At 44.0% G+C, this 26768-nt stretch overlaps 1 protein-coding gene across 1 annotated transcript in view; it reads right to left on the bottom strand.

Annotated features, from left to right (window-relative positions):
- Positions 1–6867: 6867 nt before the first annotated feature.
- MKLN1 (muskelin 1) overlaps positions 6868–26768 on the bottom strand; it is a 77522-nt gene continuing 57621 nt past the window's right edge. The window contains exons 12-16 of the mRNA XM_086481026.1: positions 26041–26155; positions 23326–23465; positions 20602–20704; positions 8956–9010; positions 6868–7183 (exon numbers count right to left, since the gene is read on the bottom strand). Coding sequence (XP_086337152.1) covers positions 7062–7183; positions 8956–9010; positions 20602–20704; positions 23326–23465; positions 26041–26155 — 535 coding nt within the window. The 3' untranslated portion in view covers positions 6868–7061. The remainder of the gene's footprint in view (positions 7184–8955; positions 9011–20601; positions 20705–23325; positions 23466–26040; positions 26156–26768) is intronic.

Here is a 26768-nt window from a genome sequence, read left to right as displayed (position 1 = left end):
ATTCCCTCTACCCTGCAGAAATTAAGCAACTAGCCCAACTACTAGCTGTTTGCCTCCACTGGTGAAAGATTTGTCACGATGAAGGCAAGCGGCAGAAACCTAGGACAATATGAGGGTTGGTATCATCACCTTTTTCTTCTGTCAAACAGCCACCACACTCCTGGGGCCATGCCAAACAAACCCCGCTGAGACAGGAGGGAAGGCTGATCGCAGCGCTGAACGCTGGGCCACGGAGGGGCACAAGGAAACAGGGGTATGCTGCAGTTTTACACTGACAGCTCACCGTGATGCTGCCGCCGGGAAATCAGCTCCCACGCTTCCCCATCCTCACCCCGAGGAGGAAGAGCGCTTGGGGATAACGACGTAAATCACAAGGATCCAGCCTGACTGTTTCTGAGGCAGCAGTCAGGAGTTTTGCAAAGGAAGCAACTAGAGTGTGAGGACGTGAACACGGAGAAACCGATGCCTCAGCAACTACCACACAGCTCTAACCTTTAATTCTTCAGTAGGTACTCCATTAAACTTCGGGAGGTCTGAAGGCACAGCATTTTAATAGCAGTGAACAGTCACACAGGGAAACACAGTCAGAATAAGTGGGAGAGAATACCCAAGGGACCATGCTTTAACCCTCATGCTGGACAGCATATATGCTAGGGATAGATTTTCCTCTCAAATTAGTAGCAAAAGCACAAATCTAACCCGGTAGAAGCAGTTTTGAACCATTTGCCCAAGCCACTTTTCCCAGGAATGGGTTGCCACGCTAGAGCTGAACAGAGCCAGCTGATTTCTGACAGCACTCCAATACTTAAGAGTCTCCAGGTCGCCAGTAAAAGCTGTGCTGACTCCTAGCACACAGCTGGAAGCCAAGGCAACATGGACCTTTGTCCGCACTAAGTACAAATAAAGATTTCAGGGTACTGCAGGGATACACTGACAGCAGCTTAAGCAAGCCTGTAGCTGCAGACATTCGCAAGCAAAGCACGGAATTTGGGTTACAGCAAGTATCTGGAGTTCATCGCTAACAAACTGAGTGTAATTATACCAAAGCGAAGGAGACAGCAGCAATATGTTGCCTTTAGGATCTGTGCTTGGGGAAAATGCTGCCCTGCAGACCTCTACACCCATGCCATACAGCTGGTGCTCCGTACAACCCGTGCAACCACTCTCCTCTTCGGAGGTTTACGTATCTATAACCACAGCACATGTGACTAATCCAAAACTCTATCCAGTTCCTTGACCCCTGCCAGGAACACCAAAAGCATACCTGCTGGCATCAGCTGTGACATTTTCTTGTGGGACTCTCCAACGGCAATAAGCAGGTCATTAACTGGCTTCCACTCTAAAACCGCATTTGGATCCACTGCCTGCAGATAAAAGCATCTGGAGTCAATTTATCCAAGTGCTGAGCCATGTTACAGTGGTTCCAGTACAGTAAACCTACTTTTTCCACTCCAACTTTTCATTACAGTAGAAGCTTTCAGTAAAACAGGGATTTTGCCTTTAAGTCATTATCACAACTTGAATAATTTCCAGCACGACCTTTTCCACGACGGGATATGATCAAGTCTACCATACCCATAGGCGTTTAGACATACTAACAAGCTTCTGGTACTACATTTACGTTTCCACAATATCTACAGCTTACACACTACTATCAATCTATATCAAGTCATATAGCTGTTCTTAAACTCTCACAAAATAAGACCCATCTTCAAATTATCATGTTAACTTATTAAAATTGGCCAAGCTCATTCAGACTTTCTATAATCCTCCCCCTAACCAGAACAGCAGTATTATTTTTTTTTTTCTTTTTTAACTGGGCCCAACTCTGTTTCAGTAATAACTATGGCTATAAAACACAAGGACTTCCAAGAGACATAGATGAATTGCTTTTACTGTCAGGACTTCACTTGACAATAGCCAAACATTCCTTAACTCCGAGCCAACCACAACTAATAAGCTAAAATTCAAAGCCTACACCGGGACTGGTTTCACAAGACATTTTTCCACTTCTAAAAACAAAGGTACCACGTGGAAATGCATCCAACAATTCTTTGCCATTTTCCCCAGAAGCAGCATGGCATTACATCAACAGAATTGCTGCATGTACAAAGATGTAGGAGCATTCAAGTTCAAGGTTGCATAGAGCTAATTCGTACTAAAGTTTGACTCGCTAAGCTCTACAAAAGTATTTCCTCAATTCTAAAACAGAAGAGGCAGCAAAAGAATTAGTAGTATTAGCGTTACAGGTACCTGCCACCCTCCTGCATTTAAAACAAGCAGCATTAATGCTCATCTTTCTCACAGTAAGAGCAGCAAACAAGTTTCAAGTGTTTCTCAGAACACGGCTCTGAATTTATCACTCGTTGTCCGTGGCACTCACAAGCGCAGGTTGGCACAGCAGGGCAAGATCAGCCGCCACTTTGTGACAAAACTCCCTTCGAAAAATTTGCACACATCAGGAAAATCACGCAGAAAACAGCTGTTCCACAAAGCCCTGTGGAAAACACTCTGGGGAGTCATTACCCTGCTTTGGAAGGAGAAACAGCAAACGGAGACCCTGACACTTGTGGCTGCTGATTAAAGAAACAGACAAAGCTCTCACAAATCCCTTGCCACCAGCTCCACACCTCTGCAAAGAGCCTGCCCTCCTGCGAAGAGACGGGTCTGCTTAATTTGCTTATTGACTTTTCCACCATTAAATTTTCAGGCTAGATCTTTATAATCAGTGACCAAAGTGTTTCAGCAATTTCATTTAAGCCTGTCACTGCATCCTTACTCCAGTACAATCTTCACACACGGGAGCTTCAGTACGCTCTTTAGGGAAGTTTCCTAATTTCGCTCTGGTTGCCACCGCACAAGGCGAATACCTTTGGAAAGCCTTTCCAACCGGGTCTTCACAGACTAATTTTCCAAAATGAGAGTCTGATTTTGCTAACTGATGTTCTGGTAGGAACCCCCAGCCCGGCCCCTGAGCTAGTGCGTACCTGTGTGCGCACAGAGCCATCCTGGGCAAACAGAACCCAAACCCTGGGCAAATAAATCCCAGGCATTTATTTACACAACTGGATATGACCACCTAAACCACGCGTACAAGGTGCTGTCCTGAGAAAGGGCAAACTGAACTTTTCGAAGACAAAGTTCTGCTTCCTCATTATACTCAACAAAAGGAAGAGATGCTTAAGAATAAATATGTCACAAATTTTACCTTTAGAAGAGAAAAACCACAACTAATTTCAATAACCACTTTGCATCACTCTTCAGGTCTCCCCAGGATCTATGTTAATTAATGGGACCATCAAAAAAAAAGGGGAGGGTGGCAAAAAGGTGGCTATAGTCTCCTCAATTTTAACATCATCTTCTAACTAGGTCCTTCTGCCACCTGCCACACGAAAACACGTGGGTCACACTGCGATAGCAGTACGTGCTTGGAGAAGTCATTTTGGGAGAACTCTGAAAGACTTCTGCCTTGTGACTACTCTGAGGGGTTGTATAAAACAAACATTAAGAAACTCACTTAATTCTGCCTAATCCAATGATCAAAAACCAAATCTGAAGGGCTTTATTTCTCTCGGAAAATGTGTCACTTTATAGGAACAACTTTGCATAAAGAATAATTGTCCAAAGAGATGATCTATTGAATAATATTAAGGGCAACTATGCCAAAGGCCAGCGCCAGTGAAGAACCAAACCCGCAGATCTCCAAAGGATTTTTAAAAAAGGTAAATCAAGACTGAAGTCTTCATGTCTGTATCAAGTCTATCACACGCTGACTTCTTACAGCTTTAAAAAACGTACCAGAACCTTGTAACTTTGGCTTGAAAGACCTTAGTCACCACAAGTCCCTGTCTGACAAGTAATGACGCTTTCTTTCGCAACACCTTATTTACAAGTTAACACAAAATTTAGAGATAAATTACTGTAGTGCAAAGATTACCCGGTGTTAAATCCATACACAAAGTTACCTTTTAATATAAGGTAAAGGCAAATATAGTATGTTTGTCTGGTCTAAGCTAAAAAGCAGTCTCTGCTACAGCCTGGCAAGCAATAAGGGTGAGGTTCGAAGACTCCTCACATACAGCTTGTATATTTATAACATTGCATGCACTGGGCTGGGAAACGTTTTCAGGTGGCTGCTTTTTTCAGGGTTTCTTTTCTGTTTGCACATCAGTATTTCTGATCACATCTAACGCTCTCCTGGAATATCACCAGTATCTTTAAAGATCTGCGTGTAATTAAATTCAAACGCTCCTTGTAACTGCTTGTCAATAATTGGCTTATTTTGAAAGCAAATTTATACTTCACTGCTCAGAATTGTTAATTTGTTTACAAATCAGGTAGTGTGGAACACACCAGTGCAAAGAAACCATTTAATTTTGACTCCTGGCTTTAAGGACACAGAACCAGGAAAGACCCTTAGCAAAGCCACGAGAAACCTTCACTTTGGATTAACCTCTCTGGCCACAGGGTGCCTCTGCTGCTCCACAAATACTCCGAAGCTGAGCAAATACTTTCTGCTGGTTAATCACCATCTGTAATCCATGAACGGTACTCGAAATCGATCTCCTCAGGATAAAGGTAGGTCAATATTGGATCATCCCGAAGTGCTCTCATGAGCTGGGATTGTCAGACCTGCAGAAGCAACGTTCCCCTCGCTCGGACAAACCATGCGTTTTTATGCTATGCTACGAAAAACCCGCGCCTGGCTTCGCACACGCTCCGATGGAGAGGGCAAAGAGTTTTGATCGACTTTCTATACCGCCAACCAAGCCCGACGCGATGCGCTGCTCAGCACCGACACCGTTCGCAAAGCTTTTGGCATTCCCGAACTTCCACCGTCTGCTCGCCGGGGCTCCTCGGGCGAGCTGTGCCTTTTGGGCTCAGCCTCGCGCAGAGTCACCCAAGGCGCGCGCGTAAAAGTTGACAAAGAGCGTGGCTGCGGAGAGAAGGGTCACGAAAAGCGGTTAATCATCTGACTGAAGCTGGAGAGCAGGCAGGCAACGCGATCAAGTGATAAGGGAGCACAAACAGCACTGTAGCTTCAAGTTCTAGAGGGCTGCAGCGTTTTGGCGGGTTGCAGTGAAAGTGCTCCCGAGGTTCAAGCTCAACGGAACCAACGCCTCAACTGGAATATTCCCCCCGTACAGCACCACCGGTACCTACGTTCGTACCGCATCGGCTCTACTTTAAACGGTGAACAAGGGGGCAGCAAAGGTAGCACACCGTAAAGCCTAGCAGTGACGTAAAACTTTCCATGTCACTGGGAAAAAAAAAAATAAAAATCCCGCAACGTTTCAAAGAAACAATTTAATCAGATTTCATTTACCGCACTATGTACCGAGTGGATTCTTCCACAGACATCTGATTTGCCATCCACCGAAGTTTACAATGTCTAAACAGTCTCACGTCGCAGGTGACTTAAAACCACTGTGTTTGTCCTCCCTGAACGCAAAGCAAAGCCCAGCCTCTGCCACATTGTTCCTTTCCAAGTGATTAAACACTACTATGAGTTTTTAAATTTATTTCTAACGTACCAGGACTACAAAAGTCATACAAAGAACAGGATAAAGAGGCAATACAATGCAATCAAAGCAAGCAGACACTCGAGCTCTGAAAAACGACACTTGACTAACTCTTTATTTCAAGAGTGCAAATCGTCTTTGCACACACAGGACTTCCATCAAGTTCAACAGGAGTCGTGTCGCCACAGCGGGTGCAGCAATGATACCCTACGGGCACGAACATCTCTGGACACAAAGCTTTGCAGTCTCATGTAAGTATTTACATCCGCCAGTTTGTACTGAAGGCTCACTGACACCGAACGCGCAAAGTTTCTAATGCTGAGTACGTGTGTCCTTCATTCCACTTCATAGTGCAGCACCAAGCCCTTACCTTATTTATAAAGAAGGCTTTCAGCGAGGAAGAATATATTTTTTTTATACATATGCTTGCTTTCAAAGAGATTTATGCTAAAAAGGCCTCCCTCACATTCAGCTCTAGGCCTACAATGCATTTAAAAGTGAACAAGCTGCACTACGTAGGAAGGAGACAAGCTGTTTGGAGCAATCCTCTTTACATTTACACATCGACAAACGCACACAGAAGCATAGGTGCATGTAAACGAAGACAATCGGCTTCAGGAATCCTACACCCAACCCAGAGTCAGGTTGCAGAGGCCGGGTGGGCGTGGGGTGGAAGACCCAGTTCTGCCAGGCCCGGCGAGGACCCGCACGGTTTCTCGTCGGAAGAGCGTAGCAGCGAAAAACCAGAACAATCCCTGAAAGGGGCCTGTGCAGATGACGACTGCACTCCCGTTTTTCCAGTGGTTTCTCTGAGGTTCCCACTTGCCTGTCAGGTTTAAGTGGAAGGCTCCAGAGAAGAGAAGACAGGCAGGCAGGTATTCAGGTTTAGATCAGGTATCAGATGCAACCAGACCCTGCTGTCAGCCTGATTCTGGGACGAGGAGACGGATAATTTGTAACACGTGCTCCCCTCCACATGACAAGCTGCGACTACAAGACTCAAGACACGTACATTACTATTACCTCAACGCGTGCCAGCGTCCTGCCGCCAAGTTATTCAGCTGCTGAGGATGGAGTTGTAGGATAAAGCAACATATGACTAGCTACAAATGAGCAAAGAACAACCTCCCCCCGCCTTCTCACAAAACCCGAAATAAAACCCATCGTCTTTAATTCCAGACAACCCACAAACCTCAGTTTTGCCCTACAGGCAAAAACAATCACTGTATGGTTGGGTTGGTTTTTTTTTTTTTTCTTCTTCTTTTTTCCCCCCCTATCTTTTCATCTTACATTTGCTAACTCAAAATCCAAAGTCAGAAAAAATATATATATATTTACTCGGAAGTACGTCAGTTACATTTTATTAACCTACTCCAAGGGAAAAGCTTCAGGGATTCACCATACAAGTATAAAACCCCTTTCAAACACCTCGGGGTTGCTATATTACTTCATCCCAGCAGTCAATCAACGCAGTAAAAAAATTAAAATACTGAAAATGGATGCTTTTCCCCTCTTCCACATGTCCAGTGATTGCTCCGTTTACAGCGTGATGAGGTCCACCAGGTTGCCTTTAGGAGGGGTCATGTTGTCTGGAAAGAAGTTGACTAGCGTATCAAACAGCTGAGTTCTCTGCGCGTACGTGTGGTCAACATCTGAAAATCCTGGGGGAGGAAGGAAAGGGGAAAGTAAGTCAGCGCTCGCGACCTGAAACGCTCAGTTTAGCCGTGCAACATGCCAGCTGTGCGTTTGGGACAGATGTGAACTGTTTGCTACTTGTGCCTCAACCAGCTAACAAGGCTGCCAGCTCTCCGCCCTACTACCATGCGCACATAGGCACAGAGATCACGTCACCCCAAGCCAACACCGCCATCAAAATGCCATAAAAAGTGGTAAGCAAATGGCTGTCAAGCTCATTGACAGTCCAAAAAAGCAACGGGGGAAGCCAAAGTCCTCAAGGGACTGCTCTGATGTCCCAGGAAACAAGATCTGCGTAGCTATTTTTATTTGGTGCATCATGTCTTCTGTCCTCAGGCTTTCCTCATGATCTTCACTACGTCTGAACTAGAACTGGTACTTGTATTGCTTGCAGTTTTTCTTGAGACAAGCTCTGCTGATGGTAGGAGTCCCAAGCCAGAGTCGCTGTTTAATCACTGGACTTGCACCGAGGACCCAGGCTGCATCTTGGCACAAGGGCGCTTTGAGAACTAGTTTTGTGAAGTGCTGCCTCCCAACAGGGGAGGGTTTACTCTGCAGGCAGAAGCATTGTTTATCCAAATCCCCATACTTAAACCATCAGCAGCAAGAACAATAGAGCGGGCATACAACGATTTCCTCTGCTTTGTATTACTTCAATCACTGGTATCTCAAAGGAATGCTTTTTAATTCAGTGAACTCACTCTTCAGTTAATCAAAGTCAAGTCTTCAAGTTAATCAAATCAAGGAGGGCTCGAGATTTTTGTTTTATTTTAGAAGCACCACTTTATCTATGTGTCCTCCTATCTGTAAAGCCAGCCTCTGAACAAACTATTGTACTGTGTCAAGGACTAATTCATCTTTTAGAACACTTAGAACTCGGGAAAAAAGAAGTTTCTGAAACTTGGGTTTTCTTCCTCGAAAAAAATTTGTCTTATAGCATCATCTAGATCATGTCTTCCAAACCACACAAGCTCAGCAGAGCTGCCTCATCCAGCAGGGCAGATAGTGCAGTGAGTTTTTTTTCTTCCCTCAGTTCCTTAGATCGCAAGTTACATGTTCGTCAAAATGTGAAGTCATCCACGCTCCTAGCAAGAGCTGGGTAACTCGAGGACAACACATCGTTGCAAGAATTAAGTTATGCCTCTAGCCTTCCTATAGCTCGACCAGGATTAATCCCTCAACTGTTTAAAAGAGTTAACTGGACAGAACAGTGAAACAAATTACGGCTTTGGCTCAGACCTCCTGTTTCCAGCCCTCCACGCCACTGTTTTCTTCGCTCCTGGCATGCTGCCCAAAGAACTAGTTTTGCAAAGAACAGAGCGAACCCAACTACTCCAGGAACTGCAGTTATCACAGCAAACAGAGCCGTAGCCATGCTGTGAGATTCCAAAGTGACATGACAGGAGGTGCTTTATTCTGACCAAAGCTTCTGTTTATTTGGGTAACAGTGAACCATCAGATGTAATCAGAAACACGAAATGACCCTGGGAGGCACGGGTTTAAAACCACTGGCGACAGATGTTTTAAATATGGGCTCGAGGCATTGGACACTGGTCATTATAAATAATTTCTCAAATGTCTATGTAGTGGCACTTTGCATATTCAAACCGAAAAGGGCCTACAACATTCATATCAGCTGTAACTTTTGATATAAAAACTAGTAGAAACTAACAGGAATTATCAGAGGGAACATACTTATTATAACTCTTCTGATACACAATACTCACACAATACTCACCAAGAGTGGTGAAATCCGAGCCAGACTTAAATAATGCTGAGGCGAGAAGCTGAAACTGCAGTAGAGGAGGTGGAAGGACAAAGAAAGAAAAAAAAAAGTATTATTAACTTCACAGAAAAAACCCCAAAGATTCACAGAAGTCCAAGTGGCTTTAGAGTTGCTGGGCTTTCTTTGCACAACCCTCAGAACTACTGTGATATATATATATATATATGTATAACAGCAGCAGACACTTTCATACGAGCAACACAATTTGTCTCCTTGGCAGAGCAAGTTGGATGGGTTTTCCTAGAATTAAAGCAGCGTTGATGCAATGAAAAGTACTTGACTGGGAGTCCTAAAACCTAAGTTTTGCCTTTCTAGCAGATACCACAGCGCAGAAGTAAGGTAGAGCCACACAACAGCTTTCCCAGGGATGAATGTGGTACAGTCTCAGCGAGCAAGGATGAGATGGCATGAAAACAGGGTAAATGCTACAGTGCAGCATGAACTTCTTGAACACAGAGAAAGCTTTAAATGGCAACAACCCTTCTGAACTGCCAGAGAAGCTCATGTTCGTATCAGTGTCTTTCTAATGTAATTAAAAAAAAGTTCTTTGCTTGGGAACATCAGAATCATGAGTAAAAGCATTTTAAGTTAACACATTCACAGTTTTCTTCCCCTTAATGTCTTACTGATAGACAGTGAACACAGAATCTTCCTCTGCCCCCGGCTGCTGTTTTCAGTTACCCATGTTGCAGCAAAGCTTAGTGCTTTGTCATGTTTCCTTAAAGAATTAGCTGATCTCTTAAAGGCTTGTAATCTTTTGTCTCCCGTCTGTGAGTGCTTACAGCACGAAGCCCAAAGGAAAGGAGTGGTAAAAGAAGAGAAAAGCAGCAGGTATGTTCAGGGAAGGAGTGGGAAAACCAGCCAGGAATCAGTTTAATTTCAATTTCAAGAACAAAAAAAATGAGAACACAGGCAATCTGCAGGCATCTATGAGTGGAGAAGGTGATGAGTAGCAGCCAACGTGGATTTGGCAACAAATTGTACCACATCCATCTGATTTCTCCTACAACAAGGCCCTATGGACGGGACTTGGCAATAGAAATTGTCCATTTTGACCTTCATAGGACTTCTGATGCTTCTATATGATATTTAAGGCAAATTATTGAGGCATCGCCTAGATTAAGCTAACAGGGACGGCAAATAGGTCGAGTAACTTTACCATGGGTTGCCGTCAATGGTTTGACATCAAAATGGAGCCGTGAATCAGAAGTGATTCATCTGTGCCCCAGGGTCAGCATCATTCTGGGTTTGCGGTGATAACCTGCTCGACACAACAGGACATGGTCACCGAGTCCACAGACCTGACGCCACACTCAGGCTGCCAGCATGGTAGCACACAGGCTTCAGACTGTTTTTCCATTTCATCCAGCTTATAATGATGGACCAAAGTGCAAAGGGGCAAGTGCAGATCAACATAAACAGGAAAAATCAGCTATAGAAAACAGGTTGGGGTACACAGGCTCTATGAAAACACATTTAGGAGTCACAACAGATCAGTAGCATCTTACTGAAAAAATTAAAAAAAAAAAATCGACAAATGTGTAGAAAATGCATGAAAAGAATTAGGATCTTCAAATAAATCAAGTACTCCTACTGTTATCAATGCTTGTAAGTCCCATCTACAACAAGGCAATCACTTTTGGATGATCTGTATCAATTACCAACGTATGAGGAAAGCACTAGAAAAAAAAAAAAAAACGAGTGGGCTGAAAATCAAGCTTTAAAAAGAAAGTTCAAAGGAGTCAGGGTTGCAAAACCTCCACAGAAGAAGGTTTTCCCGAGGAAGAAATTGCAAAGTCACAAACGTAGAAGATCGCTACAAAAAGGTAAATCTACAACTAAACGCAAGAGGCCACAAAAACACTCCAGCAAGATCAGTTTCAACATGACATCAAGAAAAAAAAAAACAGTCTAAAATAAGGACTGTAGTGCACTGGAATAAGTTTGCATCTTTGGGGGAGGCTATCCCGTGAAGCTAGCGCTGGAGGTATTTAAGAACAGGTTAGAAAGAGACACGGGATTGACAAACTGCAGAACAGCGGGAAGAGGCTGATGAAAGCAGCCTCCTGAGTGCGAGGTCTGGTTATAAGAAATCAAAAGCGATTGCAACGCTACACGTGTATTTCAGCGCTAGAGTGACTTGTAAGAGTTGCTTGGCTCCAAATCAGCAACGTAATTAAACAGATGCCCAGCATAAACAGCGCCAAAAGATCCAATAAAACCAGTGGCTAAATCTGGGCTGTTTCTGATAGCAAATGCCACGTCCTGGCCATCTTTCCCTCCCACACAATTGCCTTACAGGCCTGCTGCCAACTGCCTGGTAGCGCATGAAGCTGGCTATACTGGGACAAAACGGACGCCACATGCTTCGAGGGGTTCCCTTGCCTCCCCCAGCAACGCCGGGGAGCTGTCAAGCCGCTGATGTAAAGCCAGCCATGCTTGAGGCTGGGTCTCAGGGTGTCCAACTAAGAAACCATATAAGCAGGATCCAGCTAGTAACTCAGTGAACTGAGACCAAAAATCCATTGGAAAGGTCCTCTGCCAAGAATTCCAGCCTCATCTGCACTAGGCACGATGGATTTTCACGGCTACGAGGTTCTTTGCAGCTTTGCAGGGAAGGAGTATCTTGTCTCCTTCACTGGTAACGCTGCACTTCAGTTAACCTTGGGGTTCGTTGTTTATGTTGAAACTATATTTTATGTATCATCTCACCTCTAAAAAGCACTTTCTGCTAGAAAAGTCAAGCACTGTCAGTTAAAAACATCAGTTACAGGCAGATTGAGCCTAAGCTGCTTCACTCTGCATTTGCATTACAATGCCAGCTAACAGTATGATGTTCTCCCAAAGGACCCCTACTATTTTTTCCCCAGTACACAGGACAGTCACTGCTTACTCAAGACCAGGTCTCCTACACACCATTCACAGCATGTATCCAATGCAGTACTTCCTTCATGAAGTTCAAACTCTGCTCTAAAGAAGGAATTGATTTCTTCAGCAGTTTTTCTATCATATTAATTGTTATCTAACACGCAGCACTTCAAATTCTGATTAATTTTGGGTCCCTTATTTGAAACTACCAGAATCTGATTTTTCAAATATTAGGCAGCAGCTTCTGAATTCACTTGCAGCCAGAAGAGCAAAGCCCTCAAGCAAATCACACCTCAGATCTCTCCCATCAGGCACCAGAATGAAAGACCCAATTAATGACCATCTAGGAAAAACAATTTGCTCAACGTCACATAGCAACTCTGTTACAGAGGCAGGATCAGAATTCAATTATCTAGCAGAAGCATCCAACTGCTTTAATCACACCACCACCCATTTTCTTCTGACAACCCCTCTGGTTCACTGGCTTCATCCATTCCAAATTAAGCCTCCATTCAAAAGACAAAAGTTCCCTTCATTATACAATTAACTTCTCTCTTGGAGATCCAAATCGCCTTCTAAACTGAGGCAGGGGTTTCCTTAGAGATAGATATATCTGGTTAACTAAAATAAGGCTATACTAGTTATGTACACCTGGTGCACTAATATAAGGTTAACGAAGAATCAACCACATTCAGAGAGGCCAAACGAAGACTACAAATATTAATTCTGGAATTTTCCAACTTACGACCTTCGTGTTTCCAACATTATTATTCTTTTATCAGTTGTGTGTACGCAGTCTAGGTTTCCACCTACCACAAGAACGCAATTCTGCCATGTGGCAACCTATGCAACCTGTAGCATGTGTGCTGCATGCCCTCTGCCTTTTCACAGAACCACAGAGTGTTAGGGGCTGGTTTGTGCAGATGAAACGGTTAACACTAAGGGGGAAGGAGTAACTCCTGCTTGGGATACCTGGCAGGTTGTACTGTTACGTCTGTACAGCGAGGGCTCAGATCACGCCGTAAAACGTTTTCTTAGCTTTGAGCGGTTCTGTTGGGATGGTGCCTCGTAGCGTAGGCTCAAAGCAGCAGAGAGAGGCGCCAATTCTTTGAGGACGGAGCTGTCACTAGCTGAAGTTGGGAAGGCTGAAAGCTGTTTTTGTAAAGGCTCCTTGGCTCCAAAGGCTCTGCTCCTGCAGCACTCGGACTCTGAGGCTTTACAAAGAATCACAGCAGGACACGAAGAAGAAAAGTCTGCTTTTCTTAGCTCCTTCCTAGAACTATTTTTCCCATTTGGGTTTCAATTTTCCCAGAAATATCAGTCTAACACAGACTCAAACAATACTTCTGGGTCCCGCTGGCTTTATCTGGCAAATTTATTAAAGACAAGGTCTTAAGAATGGAAAGTATGAAGCAGCCTTGAACAGGGGCCTCCAGCCTCAGCCTACAAGCTAGTCAGGCTTCAAATTGGCCTCCAGGTCCTGGCTTTTTCTCCTGCCATGCTCCAAGAAAAACATACTGCACGTTTTACTTGCACTTTGTTTTACATCAACCATGGGATTGAGCTTCACTAGTAGTTAAATCTCAATGTACAAAATGAAGGAGAACCTCAGTCCACCCCACCCCCAGCCATCTGATGCCAGTGCCAGCAATTCATGCCCAGAGCCTGGAGAGGGATCACAGGTCGGCAGGAAAGCACCCGAAGGGCAGCACAAAGGAATTCCAGCCAGTAAGCCAGCTTCATCAGGGGCCCAAGTTAAATGTCTCTGTGCAAACACAGGTAGCACGGGGAACAAACAAGAGAAGTTAGAGACATGCACGCACCTGCAGGGCTGTGATCCTACTGGCATCACAGAGACATGGTGGGATGCTCCTAGGACTGGAGTGTTGGAATGGAAGGATACAGGCTCTTTGGGAAGGACAGGCAGGGGAGACGAGGAGGGGGTCTGTGTCAACGACCAGCTGGAGTGCAGGGAGCATTGCCTGGGGATGGATGAGGAGCCGACCAAGAACTTATGGGTCAGGATTAAAGGGAGGGCAGGAACAGTGGACATAATAGTGGGGGGTCTGCTACAGGCCACCCGACCAAGAAGACAGAGGATGAGGGCCTCTACAGACGGATAGGAGTAGCCTCACCTTCACAACACAGCAGGGCATAAGCAATCCAAGAGGTTCCTGCTATGCATGGATAATAATTTCCTTCTCCAAGCGACAGAGGAATCAGCGAGGGGAGGTGCTGTGCTGGACTTTCTTCTCACCAACAAGGAGGGGCTGGTGGAGAATGTGAAGCTCAAGGGCAGATTTGGCTGCAAAGACCATGAAATGGTGGAGTTCAAGACCCTTAGGGCAGCGAGGAAGGTGCACAGCAAGCTCGTTAGGCTGGACTTCAGGAGAGCAGACTTTGGCCTCTTCAGGGAACTGCTTGGTAGAGTACCATGGGATACAGCCCTGGAAGGGACAGGAGGCCAAGAAAGCTGGTTCATAGTCAAAGATCACCTCCCCCAAGCTCAGGAGCGAGGCATCCCGACAAAGAGGAAGTCAGGGAAAACATGCCAGGAGGCCTGCACAGATGAACAAGAAGCTCCTGGACAAACTAAAACAAAAGAGGAAGCCTACAGGCAGTGGAAGCAAGGACAGGTAGTCTGAGAGGAATACAAATAAATTGTCTGAGCAGCCAGAGATCAGATTAAGGAAGCCAAAATCAAGGCCAACAAGAAAAGCTTCCATAGGTACATGATAAAAAGAAGATCAGGGAAAATGTGGTCCTTCTCCAAAAGGACAGGAGATCTGGTTACCTGGGATATGGAGAAGACTGAGGTACCCAATGACTTTTTTGCCTCAGTCTTCACAAGCAAGCGCTGCAGCTGCACCACCCAAGTCGCGGAAGGCAGAGGCAGGGACTGGCAGAATGAAGAACCGTCCACCACAGGAGAAGATCAGGTTTGAGACCATCTAAGGAACGTGACGGTGCACAAGTCCATGGGACCTGATGAGATGCTTCTGTGGGTCCTGAGGGAACTGGCAGATGAAGCTGCTAAGACGCTATCCACCATATTTGAGAAACTGTGGCAGTCTAGTGAAGTTCCCAGGGATCGGAGAAGAGGAAAAAAACTCCCCATTTTTAAAAAGGGAAAAAAAGGAAAACCCAGGGAAGTACAGGCCGGTCAGTCTCACCTCTGTGCCCAGCAAGATCATGGAGCGAAACCTCCTGGAAAATATTCTAGGGCACATGGAAAATAAAGAGGCGATTGGTGACAGCCAGCATGGCTTCACGACGGGCAAATCATGACTGACAAGTTTGGTGGCCTTCTACAATGGGGTTACACCATTGGTGGATAAGGGGAAGCAACTGACGTCATCTACCTGGACTTGTGCAAAGCGTTCGACACGGTCCCACATGACATCCTTGCCTCACATGACATCTGTCAAACCTCGTGGATTTGACAGACGGACCACACAGCAGATAAGGAACTGGCTGGATGGTCGCACTCCAAGAGTCACGGTCAACAGCTCAACATCCGAGTGGAGACCAGTGACGAGTGGTGTTCCTCAAAGGTTGGTATTGGGACCAATGCTGTTTAACATCTTTGACAGCAACAGGGACAGTGGGATCGAGTGCACTCTCAGCAAGTCTGCAGATGACACCAAGCTGTGTGGTGCGGTCAACACGCCTGAGGGAAGGAAGGCCATCCAGAGGGACCTGGACAGGCTGGAGAGGTGGGCCCGTGCAAACCTCATGAAGTTCAACAAGGCCAAGTGCAAGGTCCTGCACATGGATCAGGGCAATCCCAAGCACAAACACAGGCTGGGCGAAGAACAGATTGAGAGCAGCCCTGAGAAGGACTTGAGGGTGTTCACTGATGAGAAGTTCCACATGACCCAGCAATGTGTGCTGGCAGCCCAGAAAGCCAACCATATCCTGCGCTGCATCAAGAGAAGGTCGAGGAAGGCAATTCTACTACCCCTCTGCTCTGGTGAGACCCCACCTGGAGTACTTAATCCAGCTCTGGGGCCCCCATGGACATGAACCTGTTAGAGCAAGTCCAGAGGAGGCCATGAAGATGGTCAGAGGGGCTGGAGCATCTCTCCTATGAAGACAGGCTGAGAGAGTTGGGGTTGTTCAGCCTGGAGAAGGCTCTGGGGACACCTTAGAGCAGCCTTCCAGTACTTAAAGGGGGCCCACAGGAAAGCTGGAGAGGGACATTTACAAGGGCATGTAGTCATAGGACAAGGGATAACTGCTTTAAACTCAAAGAAGGTAGACTTAGATTACATTTAAGAAAGAAATTCTTCTCTGTGAGAGTGGTGAGACCCTGGCACAGGTTGCCCAGAGAAGCTGTGGCTGCCCCCTCCCTGGCAGTGCTCAAGGCCAGGTTGGATGGGGCTGGGAGCAACCTGGTCTGGTGGAAGGTGTCCCTGCCCACGGCAGGGGGGTTGGAACTAGATGATCATTAAGGTCCCTTCCCATCCAAAACATTCTATGAAAATCATCTTACTCTACTTGGACAGCAGAGCCATTATTTGTATTGTCTTGGTTTCTTCTGTAGCCCACTGAGCAGCAGCAAAGTTCTGGGTATGATTACTCCAGTGGTCAAGGAACAACACCTTTAGCCTTGTATGTGTCTACTGATGGTTTTGTGCTCGAATAGCACCTGTTTTTACCTTGACACAAGTACAACACTTGGAATTAATTTTTATTTTCTATTTTGACCATCCTTTTACCTTTAAAAGCCTCTAGCTGTAAACTACCACCAAATGCACATCTGTGTGTATATGAAATACAAGAACATCCATGCCACCACAATTTTTTTTTTTACACCAACAAATGTCAATCTATTATACAATTTTAATCTCTCCATAAACTAGAATACACATACTTTGGTGTGTTCTGGGGACCTACCCTCCTTTACATACAGTGCCAGAGCTATTAATCCACAGCCAGTAAAAAAAAATAATTAAAAAATTCACTGATCGAAAAACCCTGAACTAACTGAAGAGGTTTAAGCAATTTCAAGCAGCATCACAGTTGAAGAGAATTGTATCTGCATTTGTGGGCAACAGCAAAGATGGAGCTGGCATATAGCCTGTGGCTACTAAAACAAAGCACCCATGCAATACCTGTTACTTGCAGGCATCTACTTCACTTTAGAATAATAAAAAAAGGAAATAAAACTATAATCCTATTACCATCCCTAAAATTCACAACGAAGGACTGAAAATCTGGGGCTATGTTCCTACTATCAATCATTCATGCTACTTTAAACAAAATTGGTTACTAACGCCAAAGTAAGTTTCAAGAACAGTCTGTTTATTTTCTTTGGCATCCAACTCAAAACAGCTGAAGAGACTTGCCTAACTAAGTTAGAAGAACTTATTTCTATTATAAAGCAAGTAAGCCTTACCTCAAAGTGAAATTCTGCTTGTAATATCATATAACACCACCCATATCTCAATCCATAAAACATGAACTTACAGACCAGTCTCTAAAAGAACTGTAGTACAAAGTTGGGGATAAAACTATTCAGTTTGGTCCTTCCCAAATTTAACAGTTCCCTGACAGAGGGAAAAGAACAGGCAGAAACAGATTCCCTTAAGATTTGCCACACTAAGGCGGCTTACAACATTCAATGGCCGTAGCCAGCGCAGAGCAAGCCCATCAGATATACAGCCTTTGATATTAATTAAGACGAGCTCAACTACAAATAAAGATGGAGTATGGAGGTGTCTGGGCTGACATACACAATCAAACTGGTGCTTGAAATCAGATATGGAATTCAAAAAGCCTGCGTCAGTCCTCTGGAAAGCACAAGAGCTATTTGAAGATGTAATGCCAGAGCAAAAAGCCAACTCAACGTGATAACCGGAAGGTAAATTGACGTCAACTGGTAATACAACCAGTCAGTACCAGTGCAGCAGCTGGCTTTATGCCATATACCCAGCAGATCTGTTCCAGTGTAAAAAGCTTTGGAAGTTAAAGCTTTTTGACCAGCACAATTTAAAAAAAAAACCAAACAAACGAAACAACAACAAACAACAAAACCAACCAACCAAACCCCAACTAAACCCCAAAATTCAAACAAAAAATCCTCCCAGAAATTGTTAGATGATTTTAGGAAACCACTGTAACGCAAGCTTTAATTCTGCTGAATGGCATGCGCTGATCCGATGGACCAGCACGACAGACAGAAGCTATTGAATTTTTTTTGGATCAGGCGTTAGGCCTGCAGAGAAAAGATTCACAATATATTCACTCAGCTGGATTGAGCTACCTAAGCTCATACACTAGATCATTAACGTGCAGAACACTGGCATGCACTGTGAAAACGAATAATTATCATTTTTTTTTTAAAAAACATTTTATTCTATTTCTATACTTTGTATGATAAAGCTACTACTTTTCCCCAAAATCTCAGACGAGCCCACGCGGTCAGGTAATTTCTTCATTCGTACGAGGTGGACAATTTAAATACTACACACTGAACTGGGAAAATCAAATGTAGAATATTTTGCCAGATGTGCACAATGTGCAGCCTTGATCACAGAACCACAGGATGGTTTGGGTTGGAAGGGACCTTAAAGACCATCCAGTTCCAACCCCCCTGCCATGGGCAGGGACACCTCCCACCAGACCAGGTTGCTTCCAGCCCCATCCAGCCTGGCCTTGAGCACTGCCAGGGAGGGGGCAGCCACAGCTTCTCTGGGCAGCCTGTGCCAGGGCCTCACCATCCTCACAGGGAAGAATTTCTTCCTAATATCTAACCTAAATCTCCCCTCTTTCAGTTTGAAACCGTTACCCCTCATCCTGTCACTACCCTCCCTGATCAAGAGTCCCTCCCCACCTTTCCTGCAGCCCCTTTCAGCACTGGAAGGCCGCTCTAAGGTCTCCCTGAAGCCTTCTCTTCTCCAGGCTGAACACCCCCAACTCTCTCAGCCTGTCCTCACAGGGGAGCTGCTCCAGCCCCCTGAGCATCTTCGTGGCCTCCTCTGGACCTGCTTGAGCAGGTCCATGTCATTCCTGTGCTGGGGACCCCAGAGCTGGACGCAGCACTGCAGGTGGGGTCTCACCAGAGCAGAGTAGAGCAGAAGAATCACCTCCCACAACCTGAAGGCAGTTCCTTTGGTCTGCTGGTGACAGCAGACAACATGAACAATGAGGAGAGGAGCTTGCGGATCACACCACAGGCAGCAAAAAGGCACAGCTGGCCACGAGCTGTAACAGCTCTTTAGCAGTAACTGGCCAAAGAGACATGGCCTTCACAGGCATGATGGGGCTACCAGCACACAAGTACGACACGGGGAGAAAAGGGAGATCAGAGAACACAGGACATGGTCTTATAGTGGGTGGGAAGGACAAGGGAAGAAGACAGTATCAGAATAGTTGTTGTATGTTACAGGTTATTACAGGTTCAAATAGGAAGAGGAAAGTGCTACCACACTGGGAAGACGGGGCATAATTGGGCTGAGACCCCCTGAAGCGTGTTGCATGGGGAAAAAAAAATTATCTCCTTTTCCACCAGAAGAAAAGCAGGATTATCTGTTATTCATCTTTCCTATGCTAGAAATGGCTAGAAAGGATGTGAAACTACTTGGTATGGGACAATTTAAATAAGAAAGCATGTAAAAGGGAACTTACAGGCACAGTATTTCAATGTTTTCTGTTGGATCAGATGTTTATAAAGGCCAACCACAATTTATGACAAATGCAATCAGTTCCAAGATCCTGATATGAGCAAATATTCTTTTCTTAATTCTTGTATAGACCCTACAAGTCTATACTGTGCATATGCAAGAAGCGTGTTCTCCTCCAAAAGCTTTTAGTGTCTGTATCACGATCTTTTCTTTACCTAAAGGAACACGTTAAAACCACCAGCTCAAATTATTTAATCCAAAGACTCAGCACTGAGTAACAGCACCCATTCTCCTATCACAATTTTGTAAAAGGATCTGTCAAATCACTTCCAAAGTCATTAATGCAACAAGAGAGCAAGAACCATGGTCTCCTCTTCCTCATCTACCCGTCAGGAGCTGAATGCTTGTACATCTAGCTGGCTGCCCCAAGTTCGACGTGGAAATTAATGGCAGAGTCAAATCAACCATCTTATCTGACACTTCTCACTATTTCTTTAATCCTTTTTTGTAAAGCAACAAGTATGGCGGTAATGGAATCAAAACAGGAAATTGGAACAAATTCCTGGAATAAATAAAAGAACATGCCTACTGGATGATATTCAAACAGCAGAGGAAATAAGATTTTAACGTTAGCAAGCAATGTGTGTATATATATATACACACACATAATCTACTTCCAGAAATATTTTACATCTAGAGAAAAACCTCTTTCCTTCCCCAAGAATTATTTCATATCAACAAGCCAAAAGGCAGCACGAATAAGAGTTTCTATTCACTTTCCACCGCACAACCAACTACAGACTCGCGACATTTCAGAGAGTTTACGTCTCAAAGCTCCCAAAATACACAGCAGTATGTTGGAATTAAAACAAAGGCCTAGTCTTCACTATCACGAGTACAAAAGCTATTTTATGTGGAACTGCAGTTGTAAAATTACTGTTTCTAAAGCAGTGTGGTCTTTAGCATGGAGAAATAAAGGATACAGCAAAAAGTCATGCACCTGTAGAACCTTTTGAAACTGAGTAAAACCCAGGTTTAAGAGGCTCAAAACTTTCACTTGAGAACACAGTTTATATTTAAGACGAAGATCATTCATCATTACCTCTTTTGTCTCCTCGGGGTCTGAGTGATCCACAGTTACATACAAGTCATTCTGCAGGTACTTCAGTGCACTAAGAGGGTCAGTCTGAGCTTTTTCTTCAAACCTGCGAAGCAGCGACAGAAAACTTCAGCACAGCCATTTCCTTCAGGACTAAGTACTACTATTTCTACAAAGAGCAAAACCTGTCTAGCAAAACGTTCAGCGCAGTATTTCCAAAGAAAACAACGTTAATGGCAGCTCAGCCTCATATTTGCTGGAGTACACGCTTTCAACCCAGACTGAAACACAGAGGAGGGTTTCTTGGGGGTGTAAGGGAGTTACAAGGGCAAAGTATTACACTCTTACTAAAAATATTCAAAAGCATATGTACAACAACTTCTTAATACATAGCTATAAAACATTTAGTATACAGTTTGTTTTCCACAAATAGAGCAAGGTACGAGTAGCACCTCAGGTGAGGAACACAGTTCAGATGCAGGCAAGCCTTGAGCACTCCAGGCCCAGGGATATTTACATTCCTGACTCTGCAGAAGCGTAACTGAAAGTACAGGGATGGAGAACACTCCCTGCTTCTGCCAGGCAACAGAAAAAGGGACGATGGGGGGGAAAAACCCTGGACCCAAAGAATACTGTGCCTTAATAACCTGCCTTTGGATAAGATCACATGTATGTAAAAATCTTGTGCAGCACCACCATGATTTTTTTCATTTTCTTTTAACAAACAGAAACTGTAACTTCTGTGAAGAAGTTAATACAGCCCTCAGAAAATTATTCTGGGCTTAGCATCCTTAGTGAGCAGAGCTACTTCCCTGTAGCACTGAGTTGGGTGCCTAGAAAGGATGAGGTTTAAAAGATCTGTCGTCTTCTCCTATCCGCAAAGTGCAGTATCGCACTCTGTCACCTCCCAAATCACTGATACACAGCATTAAGCCTTCCCAGGAAAACAGCTTGGACAACTCCGGATTCCAGAGATGAGGACCCTAAAAACCACATTCTCAGTTACTTCACTGCCTTGTATCAACTGCCTTACAGGATGGCAAAGTTTTTCATAATATATTTCAGTTACCTTTAACAGGGTACAACTTGTCAAACTGAAAGAAGTCACATGGAATAGACTTCATCTTATTTTTTTTTAGTTGGGTCATCTACTTGGCTATCTATCTACACTGCAGTGAACACCTGTAGCCCAAATTTTGAAACTGGCTAAAGATGCAAGTCATCTAGGCAGTGCAGGGAGCACAAGGACTGTCCGTTACCCGAGGTGCCTGACACTTCGGTAATTAAGCATGATTTCTTCCAAACGTTCACAGAGGTTTTCTAAGATGATGTCGCTATGGTCCAGAGCGCTGAAACACCTCAAATAAGTAGAACCATTGACACCTTACTCTTCTACACCCGGCCAGCTTGGCTTCGCTACGGCTGACTGGTACTAAACCAGTTAAGAGGCCACACAGAACTCCGGCTGACGCAGCGGATTTGTTGTGTATGCAAGCCAAGCACCCGTCCTGCCACCCAGAGCTTGAGGGAGTGCAGACAACGAGCAGCCAAGCGACTCCACAGCAGTTCAGCTCCAACCCCAAGAGGCGCATGAACTCCAGCAAAGTACCCATCATACCAGTCCCTGGCTGGTCCTGTTGGGCTCCCTCATATGGACACCAATAAAATGGGAGCATAGTGCATCAACCCCAAGCTTCTGCCAGATGATACGCAGCAACATTTCCTCTGAGTGCAATTTAAGCAAGTAAAAACAAGTAACCCAGAGCTGTCTCTGGAGGCTGTACAGCTGCATTTGCATACAACCACACATGGGTTTAATAAGCCTCCCAGTTTACTGGGCAAGACCTTGAGTCCTTCTCGTAGGTATTCACATCTACTGCGTGGCTAATCTGCCAAACGCCTCATCCAGCCAGCGATTGCGAGTCGAGGGCAGCAATTTGCCTGCTGCCTCAGAAGTGAAATACCGCCCGTAAAAATCGACCTCCAGCTCTTGGCAGAACCTGATAACAAAGTATTCTCACCAAGAATGCAGAAAGAGCTATTTATTGGCTTCAAGTAATTTGCTGGGTTTTGAAAGGTTGTCTTACTGCTGCAATTTCTTGCCTAAGGCAACACCATAAGCTTGATTTTGAAAAGCTGTTGCCCTAAATAGCAAATATAAGGCAGCTCTGAAACATCCAGAGTGCAAGAAGCACTCCAGTGTAGCTGCATTCTGCATAAGTGAGATCTTTCAAGTGATTCTGAACGAGAAACTCTGATGACCTCACCACGGTTGAGTCTCAGATGTGCAAAGGCATCCAGCCCCCAGACTTCAGGATTCATTAGCATCCTTGCGAGCTGTCACTATCTCCCAACACAGTGTTTCAGAAACATACTCCATTTCCTTGGGAGGTGACAGTACCAAAACACATGTTGATGAGCAGCAGAGTGAAAAGGGAATCTAAAAATTCCCCATGACTCCCCACACAATAGCCAGATTTTTCTGGTTTTAGAACAGCGTAGTAAAACCAGAATGAAGTTAATTTTGTAGTTTGGCCCTGCCCTGCGGCTTTTTATTAAAATCATTTTTTAAAAATAATAAAAAAAATAATCAAGAAACCTGCAGACCCTCATACAACCGACGAAGCGACATTTCCCAAAACGTTTTACAAGATATTCAAGTTTTAGCAACTCAAAAAAAGACACTTTGGAAAAAGGAAGTTGCAAAAACACCTTTCATTTCTGTACCTGTGCTTTCTTATGAGGTATTTGCAGTGTCTTAGCAGATATTCCTTTGAAGGTCGACAAAGCTTCAGAGACCAGAAATCATCTAATCTCATCTTCGGAGAGCAGGACTTACCAGGATTCCCTCCAAATAAGTAATGAACCTAAACGAACGAGAGGCAGATCAAAAAGTTGATTGTTCGCGTACGTCTGTTAAACAAGGACTATTTACTATGTCAGCATCTTTAGAGAAGTTTATTCTGGAGGGAGAAAACGCTGCCTTTAGACAAGCTGCTCCAACTTATTATTAGCCTTACTTTGGCCCCTACGAGATAAAGAAAGTTCTCTTGAACAGCTTACATGTTAAGATAATTTAAAAAGCTGCACTGTAAGAACCTCCCTCTAGCAGATTCCTGATATATTTACAAACATCCACAAACTATGCGATCTCTTTCTTTAGGAAAAACCTATGAGCGTGAGAAATCCTTAGGCACGTAAGACATGAGCAGAACAGAAGGATCTGAGCCAACTGGTTTTGCCCTGTTCAAAATACTTGATGCAAACAATACTCAAACTGACGGATTACCAACCTCTCCTCTAATCCTGTCCTCAAAGACTCTAAATAATGGTTGTCATGACAGAGGCTAAATTAAGAAACCTGTATTAAGCCTTTCTCTAATTTGGGGATGAGCAGATTACACCCATACAATTTGGAGAGGACTGCAGCAATCACCCATTTTCTTTGAAGAAGAAACATTTCTGCTTGTTAGGAAGACTCAGAAAAAAGAGACTTTGTAGACTAACGCTCTGCCTCCAGTCAGAGCACTGTTGGTGAAGCTGCAGTACCAAAGCACCACAGTTCAGCCAAGCAGCCTTCTCCTGAGTCAGCAAAGACCTATGATCTTCCCCAAAGACAAGCGCCACTGGCAAAGTGAGTGGGAAGTCCTAAAGATGCTCAAAGTAAAGTGACAACAAGCCCAGTCCAGCATAATCTTGGGAGATGACCAACAGGTCTGTGTCCCCACGTGTCCCATAAACTCTATAGAGCCTAAACTTGACTTGCAGAGAAAGATACGCTGCCTGGGCACAAAGGAAGAGCTAACTCAATAGAGAGTAAAACAAAAAGCCACAATTGTAATGTTAAGAACAACTCGGGAAGAAAACACCAATCTTATCTGGAAAAGTCACAACTATTACTGGGATTGTCTTCAAAAAAGGTTCTAGCAATCCTGAGGCACCAATCACAGAAATATATATATATTTGTAGGCAAAATTAACTTTTTGTTCATGTTTGCTCAAATGAAGTCATCTAACAGCCATTCTGATAGTTTGAGGATACAACACCTTTGAAATGCAAGGCTAGACTTAGGGAAAGGCGCAAATCTCAAGAAAAGTGAAAGTTAAAAAAAGGACTGTTTATTTCTTCACTTTTTTTTTTCCCCTCACATCATTTGGTATTTCAGACTCCAAACTGTTGATATTAAACATGCCACAAAGGGTTTTCAAATACTGAGGTTCAAGAAGTCCAACAGGCCACCTTTCTCCACAGCTTTAAAAATAATCACTCAAAACAATGTATTCTGCATCCCACTGATGTAGGCTCTCCTTATTTATATCAGAGGAGTTTAGAAAGGTCATTTGAACAGAGGTTTCTAAAAATAAGACTCTTCAAAACAAGCACATCAAATAGCTCTTCAGATAAAGCTGGGCAACCGCCGTGATTTAGCAACCTTCACAGTCACTTATAAAATACTACTCTCAATCTCATGGTACCTTACATTTAGAAATAAGCCATTAAAGGCAGAACCGTATTTACAGTCTATCCTTGAAGTCTGTGAAGACAACAAACAATACAAGTTCTCCATCCAGAAGCTGCTTCTATTTCTCCTTAAAATCCCTCTTATCCCCAAACTTTTGGGCTAGTTGAGTTTCCCAAACTTGATTAACATCCCATGGAACGATAAGACTGAAGTATATTTGCCTTTTTCAGTTCAGACTGTCTCAGACTAAAAAGAAATTTTAGAAAAAGTCTATTTTAATCGCAAAATATCCATGAAAGGTTAAATAAGTGTGTCACAGTAATTTAAGTTCACAGGTTAAGGAAGTTACGGTAACCTAATCCATGGTTTTGTGCCTTATCAGTTAATATGCACAAAGCCCTAAGTTTACTGAGAAGTCACATACACTATAAACAATTTTAAGTCCATTTAAGCATGAACACGTCCATTAAAGTTGAATGGTGCTAAAGAACAAGAGCTGCTTCTGACATGCAGGGCAAATAAAGGCACTTCCGTTAGAGCAGATTCTTAACAGTGATTAGTTCATTCAAACACACCTTCTCCTAGAAATGTTGGTAACTCTCTGTGACCATTTAGTCACTAACAGGCTGTGAGATTAAGTCCCTGAGGATAGTGAACGAAGCTTCAGGTGTCCTCAGGCGTGAGGAGAGCTAGGAGCTAGCTGCTTGACAACTTTGTAGAGGCTTAGGGCATCCCATTGTCTGCATCCTGATTTAATCCAGCAGCTATCGTGCCTACTTCATGTTGACATAAAGGGTAGCTTAATAGCTTACTTCAAAAGATGACAGTAAGTTAAATGAAAGTTTCCCACCACATTAACACTATACAGAAAGCTATATTCATTGGACCACCTTTGAAGAAGCAGCTACACCTTAAGAGCAGTAAGACTAAAAAAAAAAAAAATAAATCACCGCATATTTATCTATCTGGACCCTCATACCTTGTGCAACTCATCGTACACCAGTTGATGGGCAAATCTTGGGCAGGGCTCCTCTTCTTGAAGGCTTTTACCTGGATTCTCTTTTGCTGCTTGGTCGTTCTTATAGACACAAGACCTGAAATACAAGGCAGAAAGTAATGATTAGTGGTACCTACAGGAAGCAGAAAAAGTTACTGAAAGGCTCTACGGTTCACATGATGTCAATTTGAACCGCTTGACATATAACACCAAAGATTTTCTTGCTTCTCTATCTATTGTCCTCTAATTATCCCATCCCTATTGTTAGCTCTACAAAGAAACCCATCCAACAATCAGAGAAGGTCATCTTGGCTGAACACAGTCCTTGATCACAAGCCAAACACGAAAAACTTCTAGAAAATTTGATGTCACGAGCTTTGGAGATATCTTTGGATGTTGCATTATTTGCTAGCAGAATTGTCAGCATGAAGCATTTTTCATTACAGAGAATACCACCTCGGACAAAGCAGAGCTATCGGCCACAGACTATAGCAAAGCTAGTATTTCATTCACTGAGTTCCAAGCAGACTTCAGTTGTAACTGAAAATCCGTTTTCAAAAAGCAACATTTACACCTTTCAAAGTGATTGGCCCCACATTAGAAGAGACCTTGAATACAAAGCTGCTGCCAGCTTTGGAAAGGGACAGCAGCAACCAGCTACCAAATACAGTACAGCAAAGAGATGAGGAGTTATTTTCTCAGAATACTGG

This window comes from Leptosomus discolor, chromosome 1 (assembly GCF_034619465.1).
Source record: "Leptosomus discolor isolate bLepDis1 chromosome 1, bLepDis1.hap2, whole genome shotgun sequence".
Lineage (NCBI taxonomy): Eukaryota > Metazoa > Chordata > Aves > Leptosomiformes > Leptosomidae > Leptosomus > Leptosomus discolor.
Note: the sequence above shows the minus strand (reverse complement) of the source record. Positions and strands in the feature narration are given on the sequence as shown.